At 36.6% G+C, this 27,234-nt stretch overlaps 1 protein-coding gene across 31 annotated transcripts in view; it reads left to right on the forward strand.

Moving 5' to 3' along the window:
- The first annotated feature begins 1,268 nt into the window (after positions 1 to 1,268).
- The window catches only part of TRDN (triadin), a 229,596-nt gene continuing 203,630 nt past the window's right edge, over positions 1,269 to 27,234 (forward strand). For 7 of the 31 annotated variants that reach the window (XM_074537875.1, XM_074537889.1, XM_074537876.1 and 4 more), the window contains exon 1: positions 9,066 to 9,764. In XM_074537875.1, coding sequence (XP_074393976.1) covers positions 9,743 to 9,764 — 22 coding nt within the window. In that variant the 5' untranslated portion in view covers positions 9,066 to 9,742. Of the gene's footprint in view, positions 1,427 to 1,541; positions 1,584 to 9,060; positions 9,765 to 27,234 lie in introns of those variants that run through there. The other 24 variants (XM_074537886.1, XM_074537891.1, XM_074537874.1 and 21 more) reach the window with 13 other exon arrangements.

Here is a 27,234-nt window from a genome sequence, read left to right on the forward strand (position 1 = left end):
ATATAAAAGAGGGGTTTTTTTTGTCTTTCTGTTATGCACTGATACTGGTCTTTTAGGAGGAAAAGAGCAAGAGTAAATTTCTGTTCCAATCCACTGGAGTTAGTATGGAGTGGAAAACTGGAAATATTAGTCAAGTGGTTTAAAAAGACCATTAGGATTTAGTCTGCCAGAAGTGTATGAAAAGTTGTGGGGTTTTTACTAAAACCAAAATTTACTGGTGGGGAGGATAGGCGTAAGAAGGGCTCATTTGACAAATGCTGTAAAGGAAGTGGGATGGCATTATTTACAGAGCAGGTTTGTCAGTTCAGGTTATATAGGGGAACTGGGACCATAACTCTGCTTATGGCATGAACCACTCACTACTTGCAGTCTTCTGCCTCTGCATAACCTTCCCAGGGCTGTGTAACACCCACATTTCTGTCAGGCACCTCTTTGCTATATTTGGGTCACAAACATAATTTTGAACATTAGCTCAAGTTTGGTGATGTGTGAAAAGTATATTTCTGGTTGCCTGTGCAAAATGCATGTTCTGGTGGATTGTACTTTCAGTCCCGTGTTTGTGTATCTGATATCTGATGTTGTCCGGACTTTGTTATTTCTGCAGCTGAACCCAAGGTTTGCCCCATTCAGCTGTCATGCTCTGCTTCTTATTTGTAGAACAAATAATATTTTTTGTTGTAACTCTGAAAATGTGGAAAACAGAAGTATTGTTATATCTGCCTTCTTGAGGGATTGACTATAAGCCTATCTGCTTTCTCTCTCTTAAGGAAAAATGCACAAAACCACAATACAACAAAACCAAAACCCCTTCTTCAGTTATCTGTAACAAGAAACATGTTTTTCCTTGCTCATCATAATTGTTAGGTGAAGCAGAATCCAAATATTCAGGCTACTTTTTCTTCCCAAAACCTTTCTCCTGACATTAATTTGCACAAACCCCTGAACTTTCCAGTTAACTGAGGAGAGTGGAATAGGCAGGGGTGACCAGAGAGAAAAATCCTTAAGGCACAAGGCACATAAAATAGGATTTTATAGTCAAATGTCCACTTCACAGACTGCCTATGAATTAAAAACAACCACAAGTACAGTTATAACTACTTCCAAGACCCACAAAATTATCTCAAGCACAAACCCTTATAGAGGAGGCCAGATCCTCCAGAGAATATTTGCGTCCCGGCCTGGATTTTTTCAGGCTCGCACGACAAGAGCCGGACGTGCTGCCCTGGCGGCTCTGGCCCCTGCACCCGCAGGGAGCACCTGCCAGCAGCTCCTTGGCAGCCGCGCCCCGTGCCAGCTGTACCAGCGCTGCACGCTGTCCTCAGGCCCTGGGAATGCACCCGGCAGCTTCCAAAAGTCCCCAGTGCCCTTGCCTTGCCTGCTGAGCTCTGGGGACGCAGCTGAGGAGCTTCTGCTTGGTGCCTCTGGGGTAATGCTTTTATTTTCATTTAAGCTGGGAATTTGGAAAAAGAAATGGTGCAGCTGTCCTTTTAGGATCAGTGTAGTCCTCTACATTTGGTCTATTTATGTTTCTGCTCTTTCAGGGTTTCTGGAGAGGAGAAAGAAAGACCTAGCAATTCTTTTCAGTAAGTGCTTTGCAGAGAAATATTCTTTTTGGTTTGCCTTAGGAAGTTGACTATGGACTTGTGTTGGAGCTTGGACAGGAATCTAAATGGATTGATAATGACAAATGGTGGTGTATTATTGAAGGAAAATTGATATATATGTGCTCTGATGAGTTGTAAAGACATCAATGCTCAAAATTATATTTCCTTCTAAAAGATCCTTTAATTTTTAGACATACTTTTTTCAGTGCAGTCACAGCTGTCAGCACTGACAAGGTTGAATTTACTAATTCATGTCTTCCACTTCTACTCCGTAAAGAAGCTAAACTGCCTAATGAAAAAGCTCCCAGATTAGATTTTCTTTTTAAATAGTAATGATGATGATAATAATAATAATAGTAATAATAATAAAGTGGGTTCTTCATCTGCAATTCCAGCTTTGATCTCTCCAAGACTGTGACTAGAATGTAGGAGAAGGAAAGAGGAAGCACAAAGAAAAATTATGGCTGTTGTAGAAACAAAGTTTTTTATAAATCTGGTTTCTTTCATGTAATTTCTTTCTTAGAGATGATAATTGCTGAAATACTTTGTGTGCTTTTTATTTTTCTCCTTTGTTCTCTATCTGTCTCTCTGTATACTTTTGACAAATAACAGATTCAATTTCTTCTTCAGCATTTTGCGTCATACATTTCTGTAGTGCCAGATGGGTGACTGTGTCACACAGAGAGTTAATTCATCTGCAGGACTTTTATTTCATTAGAAAATTGTTTCTCCACTGGCAGGAGTTGATATCTATTGTGTCTGTGGAAATGCATAGCTCAAGCAGGTCCTGATGTCCCTGGGCTAACAGGATCCTGGTAATAGCAGAAAAACATGATGTTCAAAAAAAACCCAAACAAACACAAAATGCAGGAGACACAAACTCTCAGCAAAACCCCTCTTAGACCTGCAGCTGTATTGCACACAGAGATGTCCAGGACAAAAAGTGCTTGAAAATGACTTTTAAGTCACTGTGCCTAGATACTGAGTGTCAGCTCTCAAAGTATGAAAGTGCCAAAATCCAGATGGACCTCCTGACACTTTGACTGGGTTTATTACAAGGTAAATACTTTGGCAATGTGACTAGGGGAGGTCCAGTCTAGCCTGAGTGTCTAAGAACATGTGGTACATAATGTACCATATCAAGAAGAAGAGTAAGCTATTAAATAGAAAGGAAGATGAGATTTCCCCTTGGTTGTGAAGGTCAGCCTGAGCAGATAGTTTAAAGCATCCCAAAAAGGGTTCACATTACTGAAGATACTTGATGATTAGTTTTACTCCATGTTTTTTTTTCTCAAGTACTTGGCATGAAAACATTTATATTTCTTTGTCTTTTCACAGCAGACTTTTGGTCAAAATTTTCTTTCTCTCCATCTGTTTTTGGCAATGTGCTTGACTATGGCCATAGCTGGGAAAAAACCCACTAAATGCAGATTTCTATTGAAATGTTTCAGAAGTCTAAGATGCGAAGCAATTTTAAAATGTATTATTGGAAATTTGGAGCTGGGTATGAAATTTGAAGTTCAGGAGCAATTTTGCTCTTTGTCTAGGTATTTCTGTGTGATATATTTCTGAGCCTTGTTCTTTCATCATAAAAACTTGGTTTCAAATAATTTTTTTCAAAAGTCTGTGAATTTTTCAGAAAATTTCTGTTCTCAAGGACGGTCATGGGAACTGAGATCACCTTGCTTTGCAAGGACATTTTTTACCAAACACCAAATACTTTGGTATATTTGAACAGTTCTCAATCAGTATTTGACAGAGCATTTATATATTCTGTGTCAGATCCATTCCCCATCTCTAATATTCATTGGGCAACTTTCTATGTTCTGTCCATGGTCAAGCTTGGATAGAGATCGTCCTGAAAAAAAGATGATTATAGTGTATTTTTTGTCATTGTTTCTTAAAAGAGTCAGCTCCAGATATACGTTTTTCAGTGTCATAGAACTTGTCTGTGAAACAGTTTCTGAGTAATTTTCTAGATGTGAAAGTAAAGCCACATAGGTGCTAATAAAACCATACTCATTAAGAACAGCAGTGATCAAAGTAAAAGGAAAAGCGTGTTACAAAAGTTGCTAAAGGTCATCCAAATGCAGTCTACCTTGACATACTGCAATAAATGCCCTCCCTGAACCTAGCTTATAGTAATATAAGTTATATAAGTAATATAGTAATATAATATATTTTTATTATATAGTAATATAACTTTTATAGTTAAATCAGAGAACACTGAAAACACCCAACTCTCCTAAGCTAGGGGACTGCTTTAGTCTGATTGCCTGCCATAGACTGCCTGTTTGGCGAGCTTGCAAGGAGACTAAGTAGGATGTTCTTTTTTCCTCGAAGTAGTTTTATAATCAGTTGGCCTTCTTGGACATTAGAAAATGTTCATTATTCACACACCTTGACTGAAGCTACTGTTGGAGTCCCTAAAGTTAGAGGGTTTTTAGGAAATGGTTAAAAAAGTATAGGCCTCAGACTGAAATTTTGTTAGCATTGCAAATACAGCAGAAAAATTTCCCAAGCAGTAGAGCATAAGTGGCAAATAACAGTAGGCCTCTGTAGAATTGGCTTATGGATGGCAACAAGGTTATTTAATGTACATCTTTAGAAGGTTAGCATGAATAGAGCTCTGTTCTTTGTCTCTTATGAACCAGTCTTTGTTTTAACTACCATTACGTGTGTTTTATAAGATTGGATAGAATGCTTGTCAATATGTGTTGTTCTATGTATGATTGGCTGAAATCTAGACTGAGATGGTTTTATGTCATTCTGTATCACCCCACCTTCTCTGGCATTCCCTGTGGATCAGCGAGCTGTTAACACCCTGTCTCCATTGTATAACAATGTCTTGAGACTGATGTGCAAATAATAAAAAAGGCTCTTCACTGGTCTGGATTGTCCAGTGTTGTCCATATCTGGACGTAGCTGCCGCGGCAAGTGGGTTCCTTTTTCAAGACGTGGGTTCCTGACACAATTGGACATATATCTACCCTTCCCCTGCAATAGCTACTTCAGCAGTTTTGCAGTACAATGAGTAAGAGTGATATCAACCATAGTAAAGCAGAACAGTCAGTGTCATAGATATTTTCTTTTGTACCTGCTGTGTTTCTATCATATAGCTTTGGAAGTGTCCTTTAATGAGCTCAGACTGTCAAGGTGATGTGACTCCGGTGTGCTTGTCAGCTGTGCCTAGGCAGAGGCTGATTTGCATTCAGACCAGTCAGCCTACAGGGACAGAGCTCCTTATCTGTCTGTCAGTAGTTCACATTAAATGTAGGGCAGATCTACTATGGATCTGTAGTACCTTTTTGAAAGGTACTATGTATGCAATTCTCTGAAAAATGGTGCAACAACATTGATTTATGAGACAACATATATGTGCCAAGATTTAACCTAGATCTGATGTGATACCAAGGTCTTGCTTTGATTTGTATTTCATGTGTGCTTCAGAATATCCAGAATATGCCTATATATTTGCCATGTTGATTCAAAAAATCTTGCAACTATTAATTATGAAATATCAATCACACATGGAAAAAAATTACTTGAGAGTTGTGTAATGGTCCATAGAAAGTCACAGCTACATCTTTGGCTGATGAAGACTACAAAGGCACCAGAATGTGTGTTCCTATTCACACTGGAAAACATGGTATTACTAGTGGGGCTGATTGAAAATCTCATCTAGATGTAACATTATTCTTAAACAAAAATAAAGCATAAAAAGTAAAAGTCTGTTTCAGGGGAAACCAGCTTCATACGCACATCAAAGCTCAGTTGGCAGACATCATTCTAATCCTATATTTGCTTCTGCATATGTCTTTGTTACTCACTAGATTCAGTGCCATTCACCCTCTCATTGACATTATACTTTCATCCTATATTTAGTTCTTATCAGTTGATTGCTGGGTGTTTCTGATAACAACATACTCCCATGTGGTCTGGGGAGATCATTGGATGCATCAGAGTTAAATTAAGTTTCCTTTCCTTGACCCAGCTGTGCTGCTGAGCATGCACTGGGGTACAACACTCTTTTTCTTATGAACAGTTTGATTCTCAGTAGGACTGAACTCTGAGAATTCATCAATAACATGTTAGCAGACAACTCAAATATTGTCCTGCATTTTCTTGTTGAATGACTGTTGTACTCAATTCCTCCAATACTTTCCTTTATCAGTATCAAAGTCTCTCCTCTCTTTACCTCATAATTTCATGTCTCTTCTAATTTTCCTTTTTAGAAAATATCATCAAGGCAACCCAAAAATGACCTCATAAAGTATTTGTATATTCGTACTTTGATTATATGAACAACCAAACTTTTCACTAATAAGCAGGAGTTTGCATTAGAGTCTCACAAATAGTAAACCTCTAGCATTTTCCAAAGGAAATTGCTCAAAAAACTGCTCAAATAATTAGTTCCATCAGTTAGGGTTCTTAGTGAAAAAGGCATTGTCTGAAATCAAAGCATGTGGCTGCATGCAGATATTAGTAGCAGCATATAGTATGTCCTTCTCCCCTGGTCCTAGTATTGTTTTTTTCCCTATCCTGGTACCTATAGAGAAAAGAGAACTGTCATTTTATTTTGTCTAACACAGATTTGTGTATCTGAGAAATCTGGTGAGAGGGTGTAGCTGTTACTACACTTCCCTCCCTCTCTCCCTCCCTTCTCACCACTGAATGCAAGAACTGATCCCAGGACAGTTCATTTACCATGTAACACCTGTGAGCAGGAGCAGGATATTTATTGCTAACTTGAGGCAACAGCATTTCCTCATTGTGCCCAAGGCATAATCAGAAGAAATTATGAGAAACTCGCATGTGTCCAGGTTTAGATATCACTTGCAAGAACCAAAGGAGTTTTAGATTTTTCATTTTCCATGTTGTTTGAGGAGCAAGGAGAGAGACAGGACATCTTACAAAAGAATATTTCTGGTCAGGTTAGGCAGAAAAGATTCCCACTAAAATGAAATTTTCAACATATAAACTAGGTCATTTACTTTGTTGCATGAAGATTGGTATAAATTTTTCAGTTTCTGCATGCTGTGAGTTTCACAGATTAGTTTAAAAGAAACTCCTAAATTGAATCAGGATCTAAAGTTTTTAGATTTTGAAAAAAACTTTGAACTTGCCCTTAAAAAATTTTCAAATTTTTCGGTTGCTTAGACTTCTAAAGAATATAAATGTGATATTCTTTATAATTTCCAGATGGCAATGTTTGTTTCTCAGTTTCAACATACATGCACACACATATAACTTCTTTTATTTTAGTTCTGTGTATTTTCATGAAGGCTGTGATTATTTCTAGTAAATATGACACTCAGATCCCTTGACTTTTTCCTCCTTAAAGGGAACAACTGCATAACTTCCAATATATTTGCCTAAAGCCACACTTTATATGTATATAAGTATATGCACATATACATGTGTAAGATGTACATACATATCTATACATATATGTAAGATATTGGTGCATATGTCATCTTTAGCCTGCTTCCCAGAATGAATATTTTGTGCATACAAGGGAGGGTATGAGAGGATACCAGCCACTTCTCTTTCTGGCTGCTGGGCTGATGTTGTGGAAAATTGGTTTCAAATTGGATTCTCTCACTTCTTCTACTCTTATATTTTGATTTCAGAACAACAGCCCATGATTGAGGATAATCATAAATAGTAACAAGGGAGTAAGGTGTGGGGAAAGGAGAGCAGGTGGTAGGAGCTGCAATGTAAAGTGGTGAGGGACAGGCAATCATGCACATGTAGTTAGTTATACAAACACCTATGTCTGGGCATGTCACTCCTTTTTTTTAAGATTTTGTAAGCCTTCTGATGTTGACATTCTTGTAGTGAACTTTCTCACACACTTTCTGTAAATAACTCATTGTTTTACATTCCTTTATGGAGGAGGAGAGAGTTGATAGACTGTTGGTTTAACCAGTGTCATTGGAGAGGTGTCACCGTCACCCTCCAATCCACTGTCACTTTTAGAAAACTGTAAATGTTGGAGTCAGAAAATAAACCTCCCTTTTTTCTTCACCTTAAGAACAGCGGTGTGAGCTTGTGTTCTTTCGTGTCCTATAGTGACATTGGCATAGTCCACAATCTCAGGATCTTGCTACATAAAACAAGAAAATATTCAGACATCATTTTTTCCCCATTTATCTCTCCCCCCATGTTCCAAAATGAAGACTTTATTATTTTTTTTGAATTTGAATAGGAATACAAGTGAAAAAATCCTGACTTCTCAGGATTGATGAGCTCTGTGCTTCAGGTATTCAGATGATCTATCTCACGTCTTAAGCAAGTAGTAAAGCTGTCAAAACATAGGTGACCCCAAATATTTAACTGTTCATATAAAATGGAACTGCTTCAGCAGAAGAGATATAATTAAGAAGAACAAGGAATTTGCCTTAGTATCATCCTTTACTAACCACTGACCTTTTGAGAGCAGCTGCTTTATTGATATGTGAATGTGACTCCTCAGACCATTCTGGTACTCATGAAAGAGTATTTTTGAGGAAATAAGGTTTTACATAAAATCACTTTATCAGCCTTAGTAAGGACGATCTACTGAAGAACAGGCTAAAGGAGCAAACAGAGGGCTAGAGGGATGATCAGAAAAACAATGAGCACTTAACATCAAGTAATCAAACCTTGTCAGTGCAAAACATTGGGTTAGTAGAGCTAAAGAAGAAAGAGGCTCAAGCACTGGTTGCAAGCTTTGGCTAGAAAAAGCTACCACTTTCAGACAGGTGGCAGGTATGAAATGTGTTAAGAGCAGAGGGAAGAGGAAAAACCTGGTGGTGATTTTGCTGTTCAATGAACCTTTTCTTCTGCATATTGTGCATTGGATAAATAGATTCCTTTCCCCACACTTTGCCACAGAGCCAGGTGCCAATATCTCCTGGGGGGAAGATGAGAAGTGTAAATGCCAGCTCGTGTAGCAGAGACAAGGTGACTATAGGTTCCCTAGCCAGAGCTGTTAAAGGTGGTTTCTGGTTTCATGTGACGATGACATTTATGTAAAGGTATGCTGGCTTCAGGGCACTTTTCTGCTAATTTCATTTTCAACCTATTGACCCCATACGTAATTCTACAGCTGTGGAATTGCAAGCAGTCCAAGGAAAAGATTGCTCAGGTTTTAAAATAATTGTTCTTATTTGAATTGTTAACATTTTACTTTCTCTAAATGTTTTTAAGTATCTACTTGTTTTCAGTATTATAAAATCTTCTTCAAAATCACAGAATTTTTGAGCTACTTAAATATTTCCATGAATCAGACACAGAAAAACAATTCTGGTCTACTTGATATTTTTGCATATTGCCTTCACATATGTAGAGTATATAAAATATTAATATTACATTTTTAGCAGTGTTCTGTAATACTTAGATGAACTTCACAGGTATATGTGATAATTAAAGCAAATCATAAAAGGATAAAAAAAAATCAAAGCAAATTTTACTGGTTCAAATTGCTGTCTTAATTGGTTCTGAACTGCAACTAAGAGTCTAAGTGGAGAAAATCACCTAAATTTACCCTCCCCCTTAGTCAGCGGTGAGCTTCATAGGACCCTCCCCAAGCCATATAAGGCCAGGAAGAATGTGCTAAGCACTGAGTGTGCTAAGAATAAAATTGTACTGGGATGGATAAGGTTACTTTGAACTCTATATTTCATGTTTCCTGACATACCCCCCAAAGAACTGCAATTATGCTAGCAAGGCTGTAGGAGCATTGAACAGTTCTTTCCCAGTTCTTGTGATTTTTGTTGCCTCTCTGTGCATTCCTGTCCTGTTTAGAGCTGTGGTTTTTTACATTTTATTTCTGGTGTGCATGGTTCTGAGGATATTAGAAAACCGTGCTGAAGGTTCACTCTGAGGCATGGCTATTTTTGTTAGAAGCTGATACTTTAGACTGAGCTTTGAGTGTTGCCTCTGGAAGGCCTTGGGTTGTTCTGGGAGGCCAGGTCTGCAGAGGAAACAGACATTTCAGAGAGCATAAAAGAAGAAGGAACACAATTAGAAAAAGCAGAGGACCTCCCTCCTTCTCATCCTGCAAGTCCTGCGAGAGTCAGCAGCCCAGAAGTACTATCTAAGGTGCCACAGTAAATCTTGACCTTTTAAACAGAATATCTCTTACCATCATCATGGCCGAGATAACAGCAGAAGGTACAGTAACTCTTTTCAAATATAATTAACAAAAAATTATTTGTGATTTAACAGTATAAGTGAAGTGGCCTGTCAAAATGATTTATTGTTCTTAGAAAATTATGTTTTCGCTCCAGGATCATTTAATTTTGTTTTCTGCATTCCTTTCTATTTTTCTTTACTGTTTTTTCTTCTCTCTTTTACTTTTTCACTCTTGTAGCCTGAGTTTTTACGAGTTACTGAAAAAAGTTCTCTGTACACCTCTAAAAATAACCTTAGTTTCATCTGCAGAACACCATTATTTAGGCACCTCCATCAGAGTGATAGAAACAGGCAATGTCTGAAGTTCAGGGTTCTATTCTCAAGCCTTTGCTCAGAAAAAAGCTTTGGTAGTCCCTTATAATCAGAGATTTACCAGAGTCAGAACAGCTTAATTTGTTTGCCCTGATTTTTCCATAGGGAGCACAGAGTATATTTGAAGTGTATGTGAAGTTACTGAATGGTAAAAGGCAAAAAACCCTTCTGCTATCCTTATTTAGGTAGACTTCTGAGGGAGTCAGTGAAAATTGCGCTGAAATAAATATGCCAGATGTCGGCCTGCAAAAATGAAAAGCAATTGTACTAACCAACAAATACATATTCTAAAATGTGAATGTTTCATGTACTTTAACATTTCTTGACCATTCATATTTAAAGTACATTTTAGATGCATAGCAATATTTTATCAGCTGAAGTCAGAAGGGGGGATATATTTTAAATGCAACCCTCTTTAATACAAAATATTTTAGTTGCATTTTACTCCAACTATTTTTCCACTCTTTATCTGAATTTAATAATGAAACAAATACAAAAAATGCTTTTAAACAGTCTTCTGAGATTTACTTTATTCAGCTTCTCAAGATTATGTGCTGTTTCAGTGCATGAAAGATGTTGTTTTCATCTTCCATTTTTTATTGTTCATACTTGTAAGAGGATCTGCATTAAGTGCTATTAGAAAGTGATCCTGTTCCTTCTTAAGGGCTAATGTTAGGACTGTGTCAAGTAGTGCAATCCTTGCTTGATGTCTGGTTAGCTACATCAGGGAAGCAATGTGATTTTTTAATCAGCAGTTGGACTGATCTATAATTTACTTCTGGCTGCATGTACTGCCAAAACAGGTGGCTCAGCCTGACAGCCCTAACCCAAATACTAACACTGGTTTATTTAGATATTCTTAACAAGGTTTGTTGGAAACATTGGTTATTTTCTGGCTGTTATGAGGCAAATCTGTGAAGTAACCAAATTAGTGAGATTTTTTGTCCAAAATAAATGGAAAAAAATATAAAACTTTACAACCAGTCTGACTTTTCAGTCATTGAGCTTATTAAAGAAAGAGAATTATAGACTCTAGAATGAAACAAAAAACCATTGAATGAAGAAAAGTAGGGTCTGAATTTTTTTTAAATTTTGTTGGTAGTGTTTTTACAGGAGTATTTTTACAGCTGTAACAGTATGTGTCTTCTCTGGGGCTTTTTGACCAAAGCATAGACTTAGATGATAAAGGGCATCAGCTCCCCAGTAAACTTTCCACGTGACAGGGAAATAAACTATATAATTAGTTTAATTTAGTAATGTTTGGCTTAGTTTTATTTTGTTTTCATGTACTTGGAATGCACTTGTAGTGATTGACTGATTTTTAGACACTGTATCCACAAGATGGAAATTTTATTCATGACATAAAGTAAGAATTCAGCTTGAAGCTAATGTTTCACTGCAGTTTGTTTTCCTCTGGGGGTAGTACTGGCACTCACAACCTGAAAGTTTAGATATAAACTTCAGCAATATGTAGTTTGGATAAACAAAAAGCTATTCAACTACCTGTTACTTCACAAAATTTATTTTTTTTTCACAATTTATTTTGTTTTCCATACCGCCTCCCAGCCCATGATTTGCTGGGCTCTTCATGACTTTGATAGGACTAAACCACTTGCTCCTTGCAATAGGTATTTATAACTTTTTTTCCACTGTCAGTCACAGAGGCAGACTCTTGGGCTCCTTGCCTTTCGGGGTACCATCCTGACACACCAGAGAGCAGGGCACAGCAGTGATGCCATGGACAGTGAGTTTTCTGGTTCAGAGATTTGGCCCAGGGCTGGCAGGGTGTGCTGCTGCACATCTCAGGGCTCTCTTTCTGACAGCCTGTGTCAGGACAACAATCTATCCAGAGATGAACAGCATGATAATGACGGTGAGATTAAGTAACTTAAATATGTAGCCAATAAGCAATTACCCTGCTACTTGCACAAAAACCCACATGTGCTACTTATTCTTTCACACAGCGACAAATTGTTAGTTGTGGAAATACTGGTGAAATGTACACTGTGAAAGACAAAATGAGATCCCTGAAGACAGCAATTCATAAATGTCCTTAGAAAGTTGGCAGGACCTATGTCTCTAGCTGTCAAGTATTTAGGAGAAGATTCCAGAGGATTATCTTCAGCATTCTCCTATTACATGTCATTGCCATCACAGAAATGTACTGTTAAAAAATGGAAGTCCTTAAAATTGTATAAAAAAAAGTACAAAGACTCAGTACAGGGAATAAGTACTCTGTATTTGTTATACTCTCAGGATCTAATATTATTATTAGTATTAGTCATATTATTACAATTAATAGTAGTTATTGCTCTTGTTATTATTACATTTAAGCAGTTACTGAGTATTCTTGTAGCAGCCAGGATCTTTTCTGGGATCCACTTAAGGCTTTGTCTAGAAAGCCATGGGTCTCAAACTATGCTACTCCACTGTGTCTATGAAAACAGGGATTGGACTGGACTCAGTGGCAGATGTAGTTGGAGCTGCCACCCCTGAAACACGAACAGCAAAAGGCTGACACCTCTGAGAAATGGCTTCTGCCAATGTACAGCTTAATCTGTGTGAGCACAGCAGCTCCAGCACCAGCCCCATAGCTGGTCCTTTCTATTCCAATCTCCTGCAAGTCACAGTGCAAGGTTGATGGGCATCCCCTGACACTTCATCCTCCCACACAGGGAAGAATGAACAGAGACTCAGCTCTGCTTGCTGCAATGCTCTGGAGACTGTGCACTGATCTAATCCAGGAAGGTGAGGAGAGGAGAAAGACAAGGTTTCTGTGCCAGCTGTTTGTCTGCCACAACTTATTTCCCCAGTGGAGCAAGAGAGAAGCAGGAGTTAAATAGAAATGTGACAATGAGTCACAGTTTGGTCCTTATTTTGCTGCTGAGAGCTGTGCGACTACATATTTCCTCTCTCTGGGAGCAGGCTGCAAGGAGACAGGCTAGCCCCAAGGCTACACTCAGCTTGTCAGTGGCAAAATCAAAATTAGCTTCTGCATTTCAGCCCTTTTCTCAGGCTATTGGATAACTATGAAAAGTTTTAAGACGTAAATCATTTCAAAAGGCAAAAAGATGTGTATGCTTGAAGATTAATAGACATGAAACTACTAAGGTGTGAGAAATAACACATAAGAGCCAGAGGGTAAAATCCCAATTATTTCATGAGTGTGATGGTCAGAAGCTAACAGACGTAATCAATTGGCAAAATGTTTAATGAAGGCTCACTAGAAGCAAGAGGCAGATAGCTACTTATGATAATTCATGAGTTGCTGCAAGATGTGCCAGTTGTGCTGACTGCAACAGGGGCCTAGATGAATAAATTGGATTAGATGATTCATTTCGATGACTAAAGGTATGAGAAGTGTTTCTTACCCTCCTTTCTTACTGCTGTTTATGCTTGGAGCTAGGATGTTTATATAGAATACTTTAGCACCTAGCAAATTTTCAAAATGAAAAGATGCCTTCTGTCTCTGCCTTTCAATGTTGATGAGAAAGAAGATAGTATACCTATTACAGCAGGGTAAGGAAAATGCAACAGTTTTAGCTATGGTTTTTGAAGGAATCTGTCTGTTCTAGTTCAGAACAACCAGGTACAATCAGCAGCCTAATTACACAAAGTAAAAAAAAAAATGTCAGAAAACCCAGGTCTACCAGTGAAAAATCTTTGTGGAGAACAGAAGCTCCAAATTCTTACCGAAATTCCTTAAAAATCATATTCTCCTGTGACTGTGGGCCTGTACAACCATGCTGGTTTGGCTTCAGCCTTGGTGTTTTCTCACACATAGCCTGTTGAGGCAAGCATGGTTAGCTTGACTTTTAGGAATTTGTGTACAGCTCTGCTCAAAGCTGATACAGTATTTATGCACCTTCAGCTGGTACAACACTTACACACAATTCATTACTTCAGGCAGCCCCTCAGAGAGTCAGGGGTTTAGCTCTGGAGAACAGGAAGACTGAAAACCTATTAACCAGAGAGCCAAGCTAATGCATCGTGTTAATACACGACAGGCTAAAACTGTGTGTGTTCAGTTAGCTCCTGTTGTGGCAAACAGCTGGACTGTAGGTCTGAATATTTATTCAAATTTTTTTTTTAAATATTACAAAGAACCTTGTTATCTTAAGTATTTGGAGCATATTTTAATGTAACATATATTGAGAAATGCTTTTAAAATCCTACTAGTGTTTTCAAGTAATTGGGAAAATCAGTTACCACTGACCTAAATATGAAATCTGAGCAACTACTTACATTCTCAGAAGTCTCAACCTATAGTTTCAGAGACCTAAACATTGAAAAAAATCGAGTCTAGAAACATTTTGAGTACTTTCACCCACTGACTGCAATATAAATACTGAGTAAGAGGCAGATTTACTCTCTTTTTACTGCTTAGTTCTGGAAAGCAAAAACTGTTTTACTTTAAAACGTTTCATAATACAGGTCTGGCTTCAGTTCAGGACATACTGAGGAGGGAGAAACAAATCAGAGTTACCCCATTTGAAGCAGCTCATCCATTTACAGACATGAAAAGCTTTTTTCTTTCTGATGATGACAGTCACTGGTTTCTTCTCTGTTTAAAAAGATTGAACTAATGCAAACTACAAATTTTACCAGGTAAACCATATTACAGAAGTAGAGGCTTACTTTTAATGATTTGCTTTAAACCCAAATGATTAAAAGGACTTTTAGATTGCCAATTTTAGTCATGATTTAAATCAACAAACAAGAAACCTGGATTTCAAAATAGCAATTTTCAAGATTTTTTCAAATGTCATCTATCATTCTTTTTCCAAAAGGTGACCAATATGGCAACCAAATACAGCCCTTCTCACTGAATTTGTGCCTTTTAGAGAAAAATATACCCTAAATATCTGTCTAATAAAACATTCTGTATTTTGGGAGTCCTTTATCTTGATTCTTAGCTTTTTCATACTGGGTTTTTTTTTGTTGTTGTTTTATAATGCTGGAGAATGGTAAATGGTGCATTTCTCTTTTGCTACCTAATGGTTTCATTTTTACTTGTGGGCTCTGTCAAGCTTCATTAGGATGGAAATTTAAATTCAATTAAAATGGTACAAACCCAGCAGTTAAAAATTGCTTATATGTGTATATTTACATACTTAGATAATAGAAATAGGTTAAATAGGAAAAATCTATTTTAAATATAAATTCTCTTGATAAGTTAAATGATTTATTAAACAAATATTGTGCTATGTCTAAATTAGGTTCTTGGCCACTGCATCCTGTAAGAATATATAACTGAGAGAGCTCATTTTCTTTCATGTAATGTTTATTCAAGGGTAGGGGAAAAAAATCTACTTTTTTTTTTAAATCCTCATTAGGCCTTGGTATAAATAAGATAATAATTGAGTACAAACAGTAAAATAAATTGAAATTAGGAACAGACTTTTTCATTTGCAAACAGGCTATACTCTCAAAAAAAAGGCTGCCCTAATTTGACTGCATTTCCTTAGCCAATAATTTCCAACAATTCAGTGATTTGTTTAACTCTTTTCACAACAATAATGGCTTGATCATAGTTTTTTTTGTTTGTTTGTTTAAATAAGTGTGATTTCCATAAATATTAATGGAAAACTGTAATATTGTGAAAGTATGGCCCTTAGCACAGGGTTTTCTTAAATTTATTTTAAATTTTAAAGGGCATTTTTTAAAATGACATTTATAGAAAAGTTTGCTTTATGATTCAAAAAGCATCAGCAATTTTGTTCCCTGCCTATATTCCCCCATTGCGGTCTCATTTTAGTGGGTCTTAAAAAGGAGGATTGTTGACCAATAATACTGAAATGTCTTCAGAGAGGCGTGAAAGAGGAACAAAGTTTTTTACTGATTTAAAAGCAAACCAAAGGTATGGTCAAAGAGAAGTTGCAGAGACAGAGAGGCTTCATATCATTGCTGCTTTACATTGACAGAGCAGACTGGTCACACAGCACATGAAGTAGACCAGCAAGAAGTAAGATATAAAGTCACTACATACAAACACTTAGCTTAAAGCCATGGACAACGAGCCGTGCTTGTTATTCATATGATCCTGCTACCATGTTCTCTTGTCAACTTAAAACGTTTTAAAAAATATTTAATATTTTAGTCATATAATAGTACCTTTATATAATATGTCTTCCTTCAGTGCATTGGAACAAGCCATTCAGACTTTAGATTCCTGAGTGGGAGTGTGTTTAAGCTCTATGCGGTCAAAAGGGACCAGCAAGATTTAGCTTCTGTTTTTTTTCCTAATATGTGCCTACAGCACAGTTGATTTATGTAAGAAAGTCTATTTTGGGAATTGTGAAGCAAGTACATGGCTACCAAATCTTTGACTAATGGTAGAGATAGTGACACCACTAGGTAGCAGAAATACCAGAGGATGCTGCTGACAGATCTTGTTTTGTCCCATGTTCTTTCCTTTTCTTCATTGTCTCTGATCCATTTCTGTCCCCCTCCTCTAAATGCAAAACATAATGAGACAAAATCATAAAGCACACTGTAAGTAGCTGCATTATTCTTTAGACTCATTCTATTTTGAGTAAAAGAGATGAGCTAACAAAACAGGTCATGCAATGTAGAGGAGGCTAAAGAGAAGAAAAACATAGGCGTTACCTTTTTTTTTAATCCCAAATAGTTCATATGCTAAAACTTACCTATGTTATACTTTCACTCAAATCAGTTCAGTTGCTCAAAATCATAGTCAGTGTTGAGCTTTCTCCTTACAAATCAGAATGAAAAAGCTGTGCCTTTAAGTCTTGAATAAGCCTCACTTGAGTCCAGGGGCAGATTTGACCTTCTTTTAGAGTAAGTCTGAGAGCACAGTATGATCTTGTATCTGGTCTAGAAGTTCTGCTTGGTGCCATGCAAAGGCATTTACCATAAGAAAGGAAACTATTAAATGTCAGGCACAGAAAAACTTTCTCACTGAAGAAGTCTCCTCTTTGTATCTTCAAAGATAGTTTTAAAAAATCCTTTACAAATATGTAATGAGTAAAGACCTGCTACTCCTTCTACGTGCTTATGTTCTCACAACTTCAAAAGTATCTCTGTACCTTTGCCTGGAGTCAAATTGTCAAAGGCACAATGAATCTAAACCTTTGTAGCCTCCTTTGGTATGTAAATTAGCTCAATTTTTTCCTATATTCCATTATGTAGATTTAAGTTGTGGCTCTCTGTGCATGTCAGGAAGGCTAAATCTTGTTTCAGTCCTTGCTGAGAAGCTGTTCACAATTGACACAATTACCATAAATATAGTTTTCTGGTAACTATTTTACTGTTTCTAGAGGCATAATTTAATACATCTATTCAAATGTTAAGGTCCTTATTTTGCACTGACCTTTTCCTCCTGTAGCAGGTAGGACTTTAATTTTGACTTCAGGTCTATCCGTGCAACTCTTACTGAAGTCAGCTGTATTAGTACCTGAACACATCTGGTGTGGGACACACCTTAACACCCCAAAGAGGTGATAACCCATGTATATGGTACAGTTCAGGTTATATACATTGAATAGTTTAGAATCCCAATATTTAATCTGTAACTACAACATAAAAATTTAGTATAATTTCAATGGCTTTTTCTAAGGAAAACGTTAAAATTCTCTTTTTCCTGGAAGTTCTTTGCATCAGCATTCAAGACAGGAGTAGAAAATGTGAGCATTTTACAGGGAGGCATCCAAAATTAGATGCTGATGTTGATTCTTTTATATATTTACTGTTGATTTGGTTTGTTGGAGTTTTTTTGGTTGTTTGCTTTTTTTTTTACCAGGAGTGTTAGTATAACACTTTTCTAGCAAAAGATCTTTGGTAGATGTTGAATTTGAACCCTGCCTGTCTGGGCCAGCTCCAGGAGTAGATGGTTGACTGCATCGTATGAGCTGGAGCAGAACAACTACTGCTTTACCCTAAATTTATCTCACACTTTTTTAAGTCCATGCAGATGTTATTTTGCACTAGAAAGTGAATTCTGAGGACATAATTTTTTTGCTGATTCAGAAATGGAAGGGCACAAAATCCTTTTCTTTTTGTTTTTAATCTGTTAATATGCTTGATAAAATTTTAACTTTAATAAGAGGCACAACAACTTAAAACTAAATACAAGCTTTTTGTTTTCCAGCAAAAAAAAATAAAACCAAAACCTGCCCTATTATCAGATGCTCAAGCAGAATCCATATGATATTTATCCTAAAATGCATCTCTTGTTCTAACATTGTGATTCGACATTCATTGATTACACAGAAGCCACATGAAATGCTCTGGAGAATGTAATGCTCTACTCTGCTGTAGCAAACCAGATGAAGTGATGAATTTCCAGATGAGTAGAAGTGAAAACACTCCCAGCTTACTCCCTCCCTTTCTTCGCCTTCCAGACATAAGTGCAGTGTGTCCCTCTGCTCAGAGACACAGCTCCATGCCTATTCCTTCCATTTGTCATGAGGGAGATATCCATAGATTTTGTAATACAACTTGATTGCATTTTGTCTGTAAGTTCCTATCGAACCAGAAGTGTCCAGGGATGTGTTGTTTGCTTTATACAGAGCTCATGTAAGAATAACCACAAGGGAAATTTTACTAGGTCACTGTTACTCTGGAAAGAAAGCAAATTTGGAAATTATATGGAAAACTGCTACAGATATATGAGAACACAATTTTGAGAAATCTTGGCAAGGTTAGCTACAAATATTGATGAGGTTTCAGCATACATTTAAAATTAAAATAAAATATGAATAAAAGTGTGCATATGCAGATACTAGTGCATTGGGAAGGGGAATCAGCAATTTTGCCAGTGCTAATGAATTAAGATAATTTTAACTACACAGAGGAAACAGTGATGTGAAGTAGGTTTTGTCTTAAAAACTAATTAGTAGAAAATTCCTTTTAAGCATACATTTGCCATTATTTAGTCCATCAATCAGGATAGGCAAATGCATTTCATACTGTGAATGCAAAGGGCATTTTAACAAAAGGGAAAGTTATTCAGTCGTAAAACTAACTTTTACAACAGTGTTGCTATTCACTCTTCAGTATGTCATTCTAAGTATGGATAAGAAATAAAGCCACATCTGCGGAGGATGTCAGGACTATAAAGTGGCACTGGATCCCTAATTTTTTCCCCTGTGGTAGTGCTTAGGTCAGAGCTACATTGGTCCAATGACTTTACTTCATGCAGCTGGAAACAGTCTTTACACTAGAATCCTAAAATAATATAAAGATTCCTTGATTTCCAATATATTTTACAGAATTAAATCTTTTTTGTAATGATTTTAAGCTTCAATATGCTACTAAAGTGAATATTAAACTACACAACTGTCCAAAAGCACCCTCCCTTGCCTAGAGAAAAGGAGGTTCTGGGGAGACCTTATCTCTCTCTTTCTGAAAAGCATTGCAGTGAGATGGGGTTCTGCCTCTTCTCCCAGGCAACAAGTGACAGGGCAAGAAGAGACAGCCTCTAGCTGTACCAGGGAGGTACAAGCTGGACTTCAGGAGAATTTCTTTATGGAAAGTATTGTAATACATTGGGATGGACTGCGCAGGGAGGTGATGGAGCCACCCTGGAGGTGTTCAGGAAACAGCTGGACATGGCAACCAGTGCCATGGTCTAGTTGCCAAGGTGGTGATCAAAGTTGGAACTCGATGATCTCAGAGATCTTAACCTTAAATGCTTCTATGATTCTGTGATTAAATTCTGGAGAATATTTTTAGTGCTTACTTGTGCTGTTCTGATGTCTAAATCATGGTTTACATTTTCTGCTCGATGACTGGGTTTTTTACATGACTAACACAAAGAAAAAGTGATTACTGCACTCTTCATTCTCCTGGAGATGATCACATCTGGTAGGCTTCAGGATCCATGAGATTCCTCACTACTCCCTGCCAGAGCCATTTGCAGTGGGATGCCTCTCCTTCCAGAGCTGGATGGCTGTGGTTGTCCCACGTCCCCAGGTGCAAGGAAGGGGGAAGCTGAGCTGGTGCTCCCCACGGGCACACCCCTCTCCAACCCACCTTCATGCCTCTCTTTCCCCAACTTTTGTACTTCCATTAGTCATCCTGTCTATTAAATCTTATTTCTGCCACCTCAAATCAGTGCTACCTCAAGCAGAACAGGCAGCACAGTACTTCTTAGTTCTTGCAGTTACAGTGTTCTTGAGTTTATTATCAAATATCAGAAATTTTAATATTCTGAAATAGTTTTTCAGCATAGGAGAAATTTGTCTTAGATATTACAAAATTTATACAAAATTTTAACTTACCCTCTCCATTGTTCTCTCTATGGCACTGAGACACTTGGAGCTGTGAATGCAGAATATTTATTTGCAAATATCATGAAGTTGTAATCATCAATTCCTTGTATCTGCAGTCTCTGCCACTTTCCCCTCTGTTCTTTTATCAAGCTGTTTACATATTCTTGGCATTTCTCAAATGTGAATACAATTTTACCTTCCAGATGCTCCATCTTCCCCTGAAAATGCCCAGGTAGGCAGATATGAATTACATCTTTTGAAAACAGATGTACATTGGTTGCATTGGAGCAATTCCAGTGTCAGTCTGGTCCCACTGGAGGAAGCAGCTGTTCTTCAGGTGAAACTATTTAACTAAGAACAAAAAAGCACCTTATAACATGTGTCTGTTTTAGCACAGAAATCTAATTTTTAGCCAGTTCCACATATCCCTGTTTTTCTATGTTTATGGAAAAACACTGGAAGGGAAACTTTTCCTCTTCTCTTGTACAACATCTGCAAAAAAAAATTCTGCAGAAGTCTGAATTCTGGGTGTTGTGGGCATACAGGACATAAAAATATTTATGATTAATATTAGGTCCCAGTGTTAAAGACTAGAAAGAAATAGTGAAATAAAAGCTTGTAAGTCCTTAAAAAATTCTCTGGATTTCCTTCCCACCGTGACTACTCATTTTCTCAGTTGCCTGGTGAACAGCTTGTAGTTTGCTATGGAAAATGGAAATAAATCTCTGACCTGCAAAAAAATTCAACCAAGCAGCAAAGCCAAAAACACAAATAGATTTTCTTCTTTTGCACAATAGTAGGTATCAAAACAAAAAAAAAAATACAAAATGTGCTAAAAAATTGAGTGTTTACAAAATCCTGTGAAGTCCTGGTTGTACATGATGTTCTTCTCTTCACTTCTCTTCCAAGCAATACGAAAGCTCCTTCTCTTTTAGGGTATACTTTAATTAAGTAAATATGAAGTAAGCATGAGCTACATTAACACACTTTAAATCAGAATAGCTGTGTATTTTGCAGACAGAGAAATGAAGGTGTTAAAATCTTCAGACTTCATGCTCTTCACTGAAGAACTGCACCCAGTCTTAAAGTTTAGGTTTCAGAAGCATATTGCAAAATTCAGAAACTTCAGAATTTTTTGAAAGCATATTTTAATATAATAGCAGTCTCAGTAGTTTCCTCACTAAAAAAAATTTCTTTTTTCAGTTGTCTCTAAGGAATATACAAGTGAGACCCACCTCCCCATAGGCTGAACTGGTTCAAGTTAGTGGGAATGAAAATTCAGCTAATGTATTCAGCTTTCACAGAATGCATTCTCTATACTCCAATTCTTGAAGACAACATTCAAAGCTTTTCTCTTATCTTGGTCCTATTTTTATTCCGCTTTTGGTATTTACTGTAAACTCTTTTACATTTCCCAACTCGTTGAATATTTCCAGTCAATGCCTTTAAAATAGCCTTTGTTACTATTACTAATAACAAAATCCTTGTTGTCTTTAAGGTTTTTGTAGAGAATAATTTCACTTTGCCTAATTATATGTCTTCAAAAAGTAGATGCACTTACATAGGCCTTTAATGAATATTGTCTGCATGAAATTTGCTAAAACTCTGAATTTGCTTTTGGAAAAGATTCACCTGTTTTCAGCCTCAGTCACTACTATCTATGTTGGCTTTCAATCTTTCCACTTCTTTCATGCCTTTCATTATTTTAATTGAAAGAATCAAGGTTTCCTTGATTTTCGTTTTCACATTAAATATAGAAATATTACCTTTTATTCTCACAATGATTGAATCACTTTGAATAGAACTAGAACTGTAGTGATGTCTCATCAGCTGAAAAAGAACAGTACATATTCTATGTGAAAAAGCACATATTTTGAGTCTTTTATTAACATTTTGTACCTTTCTGATTTACTTTTGGTTGAAGAAACATAACTTTTGTTTTAGCTTTACAACTTACTTAAATTCCAGGGCCATAAAGAGGGAAGATAGAGAAATAGTAAATTATTTTATTCCTCAGTGATTTTATAACCAGAATTTAATGAAGACCTTTTTTTGGACATAGATATTATTAATATGAACTTCCAAACACATAGACTATTAATTTTCTGTGAATCTCTTGTACAAATATCATTTTAATGTCTGTATGCTTCTGAAGGTATCATCAGAATTTATTCTATATAAAAGTTACCTGCCAAAACATCCACTATATGAATCTGCAAATGCTTCAGCAATCTAATTCTTTTTAATCTATACTTCTTTCTGAAAATAGTGGCTCCTGACTAAAGGTGGTGCGTGACACTGACTCGTTATCAATATTTCCTATACTTAACCATGGGAATGGTGACTTAACAAGCCCTTGATGTCTAATGGTCCTCTATGTCCATTTGTGTAGTGGTTTACTAGGGAATAGCATCCTCTGAAGAGTAAATACCAAGACACTTCTCATGTTGTAGTGCTCCAGGTCTGAACGTTTGCAGATGGAATGAAGACCACCCAATCTATGCATGCCTATTTGTGGTCAGGAAAAATGTTACAGTTCTCTCTTATAACACATATCTCATGGATGTCCCTTGAAAACAAATACTGCTCCTGCCCGGATCAGCAAGACGAATAAAAACAAACTGTTGATCTGGACTGTTCAGGCTCAGCTGTATGTGAGACTGGTATCTTATTGTCACAGTTTCCAATTATGTAAGAACCATAAAAACACTTAAGCTTTTCTCCACTAACTTGTCAGAAATACCTGTTCAGGTCCTGAGAAGTGCACAGGACGCTGTGCAGTATGTAAGCAAAGTTCTTTAAGATCATCCTATAGAATTTATTCCACACTTCCTACATAACACTCGGCCTAAGGTCTAAATAAAGCACTATCTTAAACAAACAAAAACCTCCAAACCAACCAACAATCCAAACCAACCAACCAACCCGAAAAACCACAAACCAAACACAGAAAAAAAAATATGCAATGACTTTAGGCCTTCTTTATTTCATATTGTGAATGCTACTCATTATTACTCATTCTATTATATTAGACACCTTTGTTTTTTTGTCTTCTTCCACAGTAAGAGTTTAATAGCTTTGTGAATGTATTGTAGCTCTGGGGGCATGGATTGTGTTAGTGAGAGTACAATTATCAGTTGCGTGACCATAAGAATATAGTAAATGTAAGATGTAAGGCTGAAATATTGACTGTAAAGTAAGCGTTAATTTTCAATAGATGTGAAAGTATGCATTTTTATTTATGAGATTATTTCATTATTACAGCTGAAGCTGCACTCTATTGATATAATACGAAAGGAAATTAATAAAGAAAGGTTAGATGATGAATACGCCTTTGACTAGAATATAACAGCCAGCGAAATCTCACAAACATGTAGGCAGAATAACCAAGTCACTCTCAAAAGCTTTATTAAAAATTTAGAAAGGAGACAATCAACTACTGCTGCAGAGGACATCTCTATGTCTTTTCATTATACTGGCAAATTTATGAGTTGAAACTGCTGGACTAATACTAAAGAAATATCAGACGGTTTCTTAAAAGTTTCCTGAAATTAGAAAGTAGCAGTAGTTTAGGTATTAAAATCCAAGCAGGAAATGTTCGAGGAAATTTATACATATGCTGAAAGTATTGAAAAAGCTTAAAAAAATTGAAAAAGAAAACCACACTCATGGGAAGCCTGTGTTATGCTTAATGTAGAGGAGCAGAAAGCCAGAATTTAGGAGATTCCCACTACTACTTCTTTTCAGAATGAAAATAATATGGCTTTGCAAGGAGTGGGAACTGGAGGGAAGATAAATATTAGAAGACTAGGGGCAACTACATCCAGATTTGAAGATCTATAAAAATACATAAAATACAATTCCACAGTTTGAATATGATGTGAGACTATGTGAAGATTTAGTAAAAAAGAGAACATTGTGTTTATATAGACAAGTTTGAGCCTAATTAGAAAACTTGCAAACACAGGACAGGTTGTTTGGGAAACAATACCAGCTACCATCTCTATTCCATCTGTATGAAACAAAAGGAATTCTCTGTCAGATGCACACCATTGGGACAAAATTAGGACAAACATGCATAAATATCCTTGTCATGATTGAACTTCAGGCATAGATAAGCAACTTTCTTCTTGTCTTCTCCTGTCCCACCAACAGTCAGAGAGTAAAGCACAAAATAAGGAAGGTCAAGGCAAGATGCCAGGAACATTATAGAGGTCCTGCAAGTGTCTGATGTTCATGCGAGGCTCTCAAGCTGGGTGGAAACTTTGCAGCACCTGCTGTTACTGTGGGCTAGGAATACTGGAGCTATATGGATCTGCTCTACAGAGAATGTGGGGAGGTGTTACAGCTCGTGAAGCATGGCTGAATGTCTTTGTGATGACTTTGTGCATGTTTACAGCAGATGGTAAAGATTAGTTGATTTAGAATCCATGGGAGGTAATAAAGAAACTATCATTCCAACCGGGTCAAAATTTTTCCTTGATGCAGCTCACTTTCAGGTCCAGTGAGCAATAATAACATCGAGGGGCCTCCTCAAGATGGTAGCTTTTTTTTTAAACTTGAAATAAAATCTTTTGAACTGTACTCAGGCAATGATTTAACATTATGAAAGCTTTCAGGACTGATCATGACATTAAAACAAGTGGAAAGTTTTTCTTCTCATATCACTGAGTTCTGAGGACTGCTCTGCTGAAGTCTTCTTACGTGGTAATTAGTCTTCACTGCCAAATTAGGCTGAACCCTATGTCAAACATTATAAAGCAGGCACAGGAATTGTGAGGGCTATGAACTTCAGAAAAATTCACATTCCAAAAATATAAGGAAATGGATTAGCCATCCATACACAGGGCAGAGAGCTGCCCAGAAAGAAGAATTCAGACATTTCAACATTTTTTTTTTCATTTTTATGCCAATGTTGACTAGAAAAGTGCAATGAGAGTCAATTAAAATCATTGATAAATTTGCAGCATTCTATGCTGTTGAAGACTCTAGAGCACAAGCCTTATGAGGAGCATCCAAGGGAACTGAGGGTTATTTAGCCTGCAGAAAAGAAGGCTCAATGGAGACCTTATTGCTCTTGACAACCACCTGAAAGGAGCCTGTAGCCAGATGGGGTTTGGTCTCTTCTCCCAAGTAACATGGAATAGGATGAGAGGAAATGGCCTTAAGCTTTGCCAGATGAGATTTAGATTGGATTTTAGGAGAAAATTTCTTCATTGAAAGAGAGGTTAAGCACCGGAACAGGTTGCCCAGAGAAAGGGTGGAGTCACCACTCCTGGAGATCTTTAAAAGATGTGGCACTGGGGAACACATTCTAGTGATGGCCCTGGCAGTCCTCAGACTTAATGGCTGGGCTCTGGATAATCTTAAAGGTCTTTTCCAACCTAAATGATTCTCTGATTCTATGCTCTGACCAAGAATGTGTAGCTTGAATTTCTTTTCTAGAACTTGGAATCTTATACTAAGATAATTTCACAAATATGTCTCTCAGTAGACAATTTTTACCTCACATAAACCTATAATTAATGTATTCTTCCTGGTTTGGGTTATGTGTTTAGAAGCTTAATGCAAGTAGTGTAAAGAAATGTTTTAGACATAGTCTATATGGATAGATTTTTAAAATAACTCATCTTCTGCCTTAGGAATATTTTCATTGAGAGAATATTTTTATATTAACTGTCACTGAATAAGGACTGTTAATAAAGTTTAAAGGACTGTTATTCACATGAAAGTTTTACTTGAAGAATAATTTTCAAAATTAAGATGACATTTCTCTGAGACACTTAACTAAACCATGGATCTAAATTTTTTTCCTCTCCAGAGGCCTAAATCCTATACTAAAAATATCCTCCTTGATTATATCTTTTACATTGATATTTTTTTTTACATTTTCAAAGATATAGAGAAAAAGCTTTATTTTTTAAAATTTTATAATTCAGCAAATTAATACTGAAAAATTTGATATATTCACATTAGGAATTTGTTCTGTAATACTATTCACAAGTTTTTGCTTAGTGAAAAAAATCTATTTTTTTCATTTCTTTATATGAAAATTAATAATACTGAATATTATTTGGCACATATAATGGCATATATACTTGAAAAAAATTAATTTGGGATTTGTATCTACTCTGTCAGATTGAAAATTGAGCTAGCATCTTTTGTAGGAAACAGGAAAACCTTTAGCTGTAATAATCATTTGATACCTGCCGATTTTTTCATTGTAAATCACAAAAGTTTTATAACCATTATCATACACCAGAAAAGGCTAAGGAAAGAGAATATCCTGCCCTATAATATACACCAAAAAAAAGTACTTCAATAAACTTGCATTTCTTGACAGGTTCTATGCATATTCCCATGGTTATCATACAATTTAGATGGCATTTCAAGTTAGAATTGACATAGAAATTGGAACGACACTCAATTGGAACTTCCAAACTCACAGTTTGGAAATTAAACAAATAGCCTTTTTAGGTGCACACATCAAAATGTTCCTTTTCAAGTACTCATTTTTGCAAGAAAACTTCATAACAGACACCCAAAAGCTGAATTTTCATTCCACATTTTCTTTTGGCAAGCAGGAGTGGAGAGGTGTGGAACTATATTTGTGCATAGATTTTAATCCAGACTTTCCTGTAATTTCAATTTTTTTTTTAAATGCCACATGACCATGACACTTCCTAATGGGGAATATTTCTAGGAATTATTATAAATATTGGCTCAAAAATTCCTGGAGCCAGATAACATAGTCAGCTAATCACTTCTTGCATTTATCACTGGTATAAGTTAGAGACCCAAATTTCATATTTATGTGGTCTGTTGAGGTCTTTATTATAACATCTTGCCTACTCTTCTGAGGTCTGAAGAGATGTGATAGGAAAATGCAAATTGTAAATCTC

The sequence above is a fragment of the Zonotrichia albicollis genome, chromosome 3 (assembly GCF_047830755.1).
Source record: "Zonotrichia albicollis isolate bZonAlb1 chromosome 3, bZonAlb1.hap1, whole genome shotgun sequence".
NCBI lineage: Eukaryota > Metazoa > Chordata > Aves > Passeriformes > Passerellidae > Zonotrichia > Zonotrichia albicollis.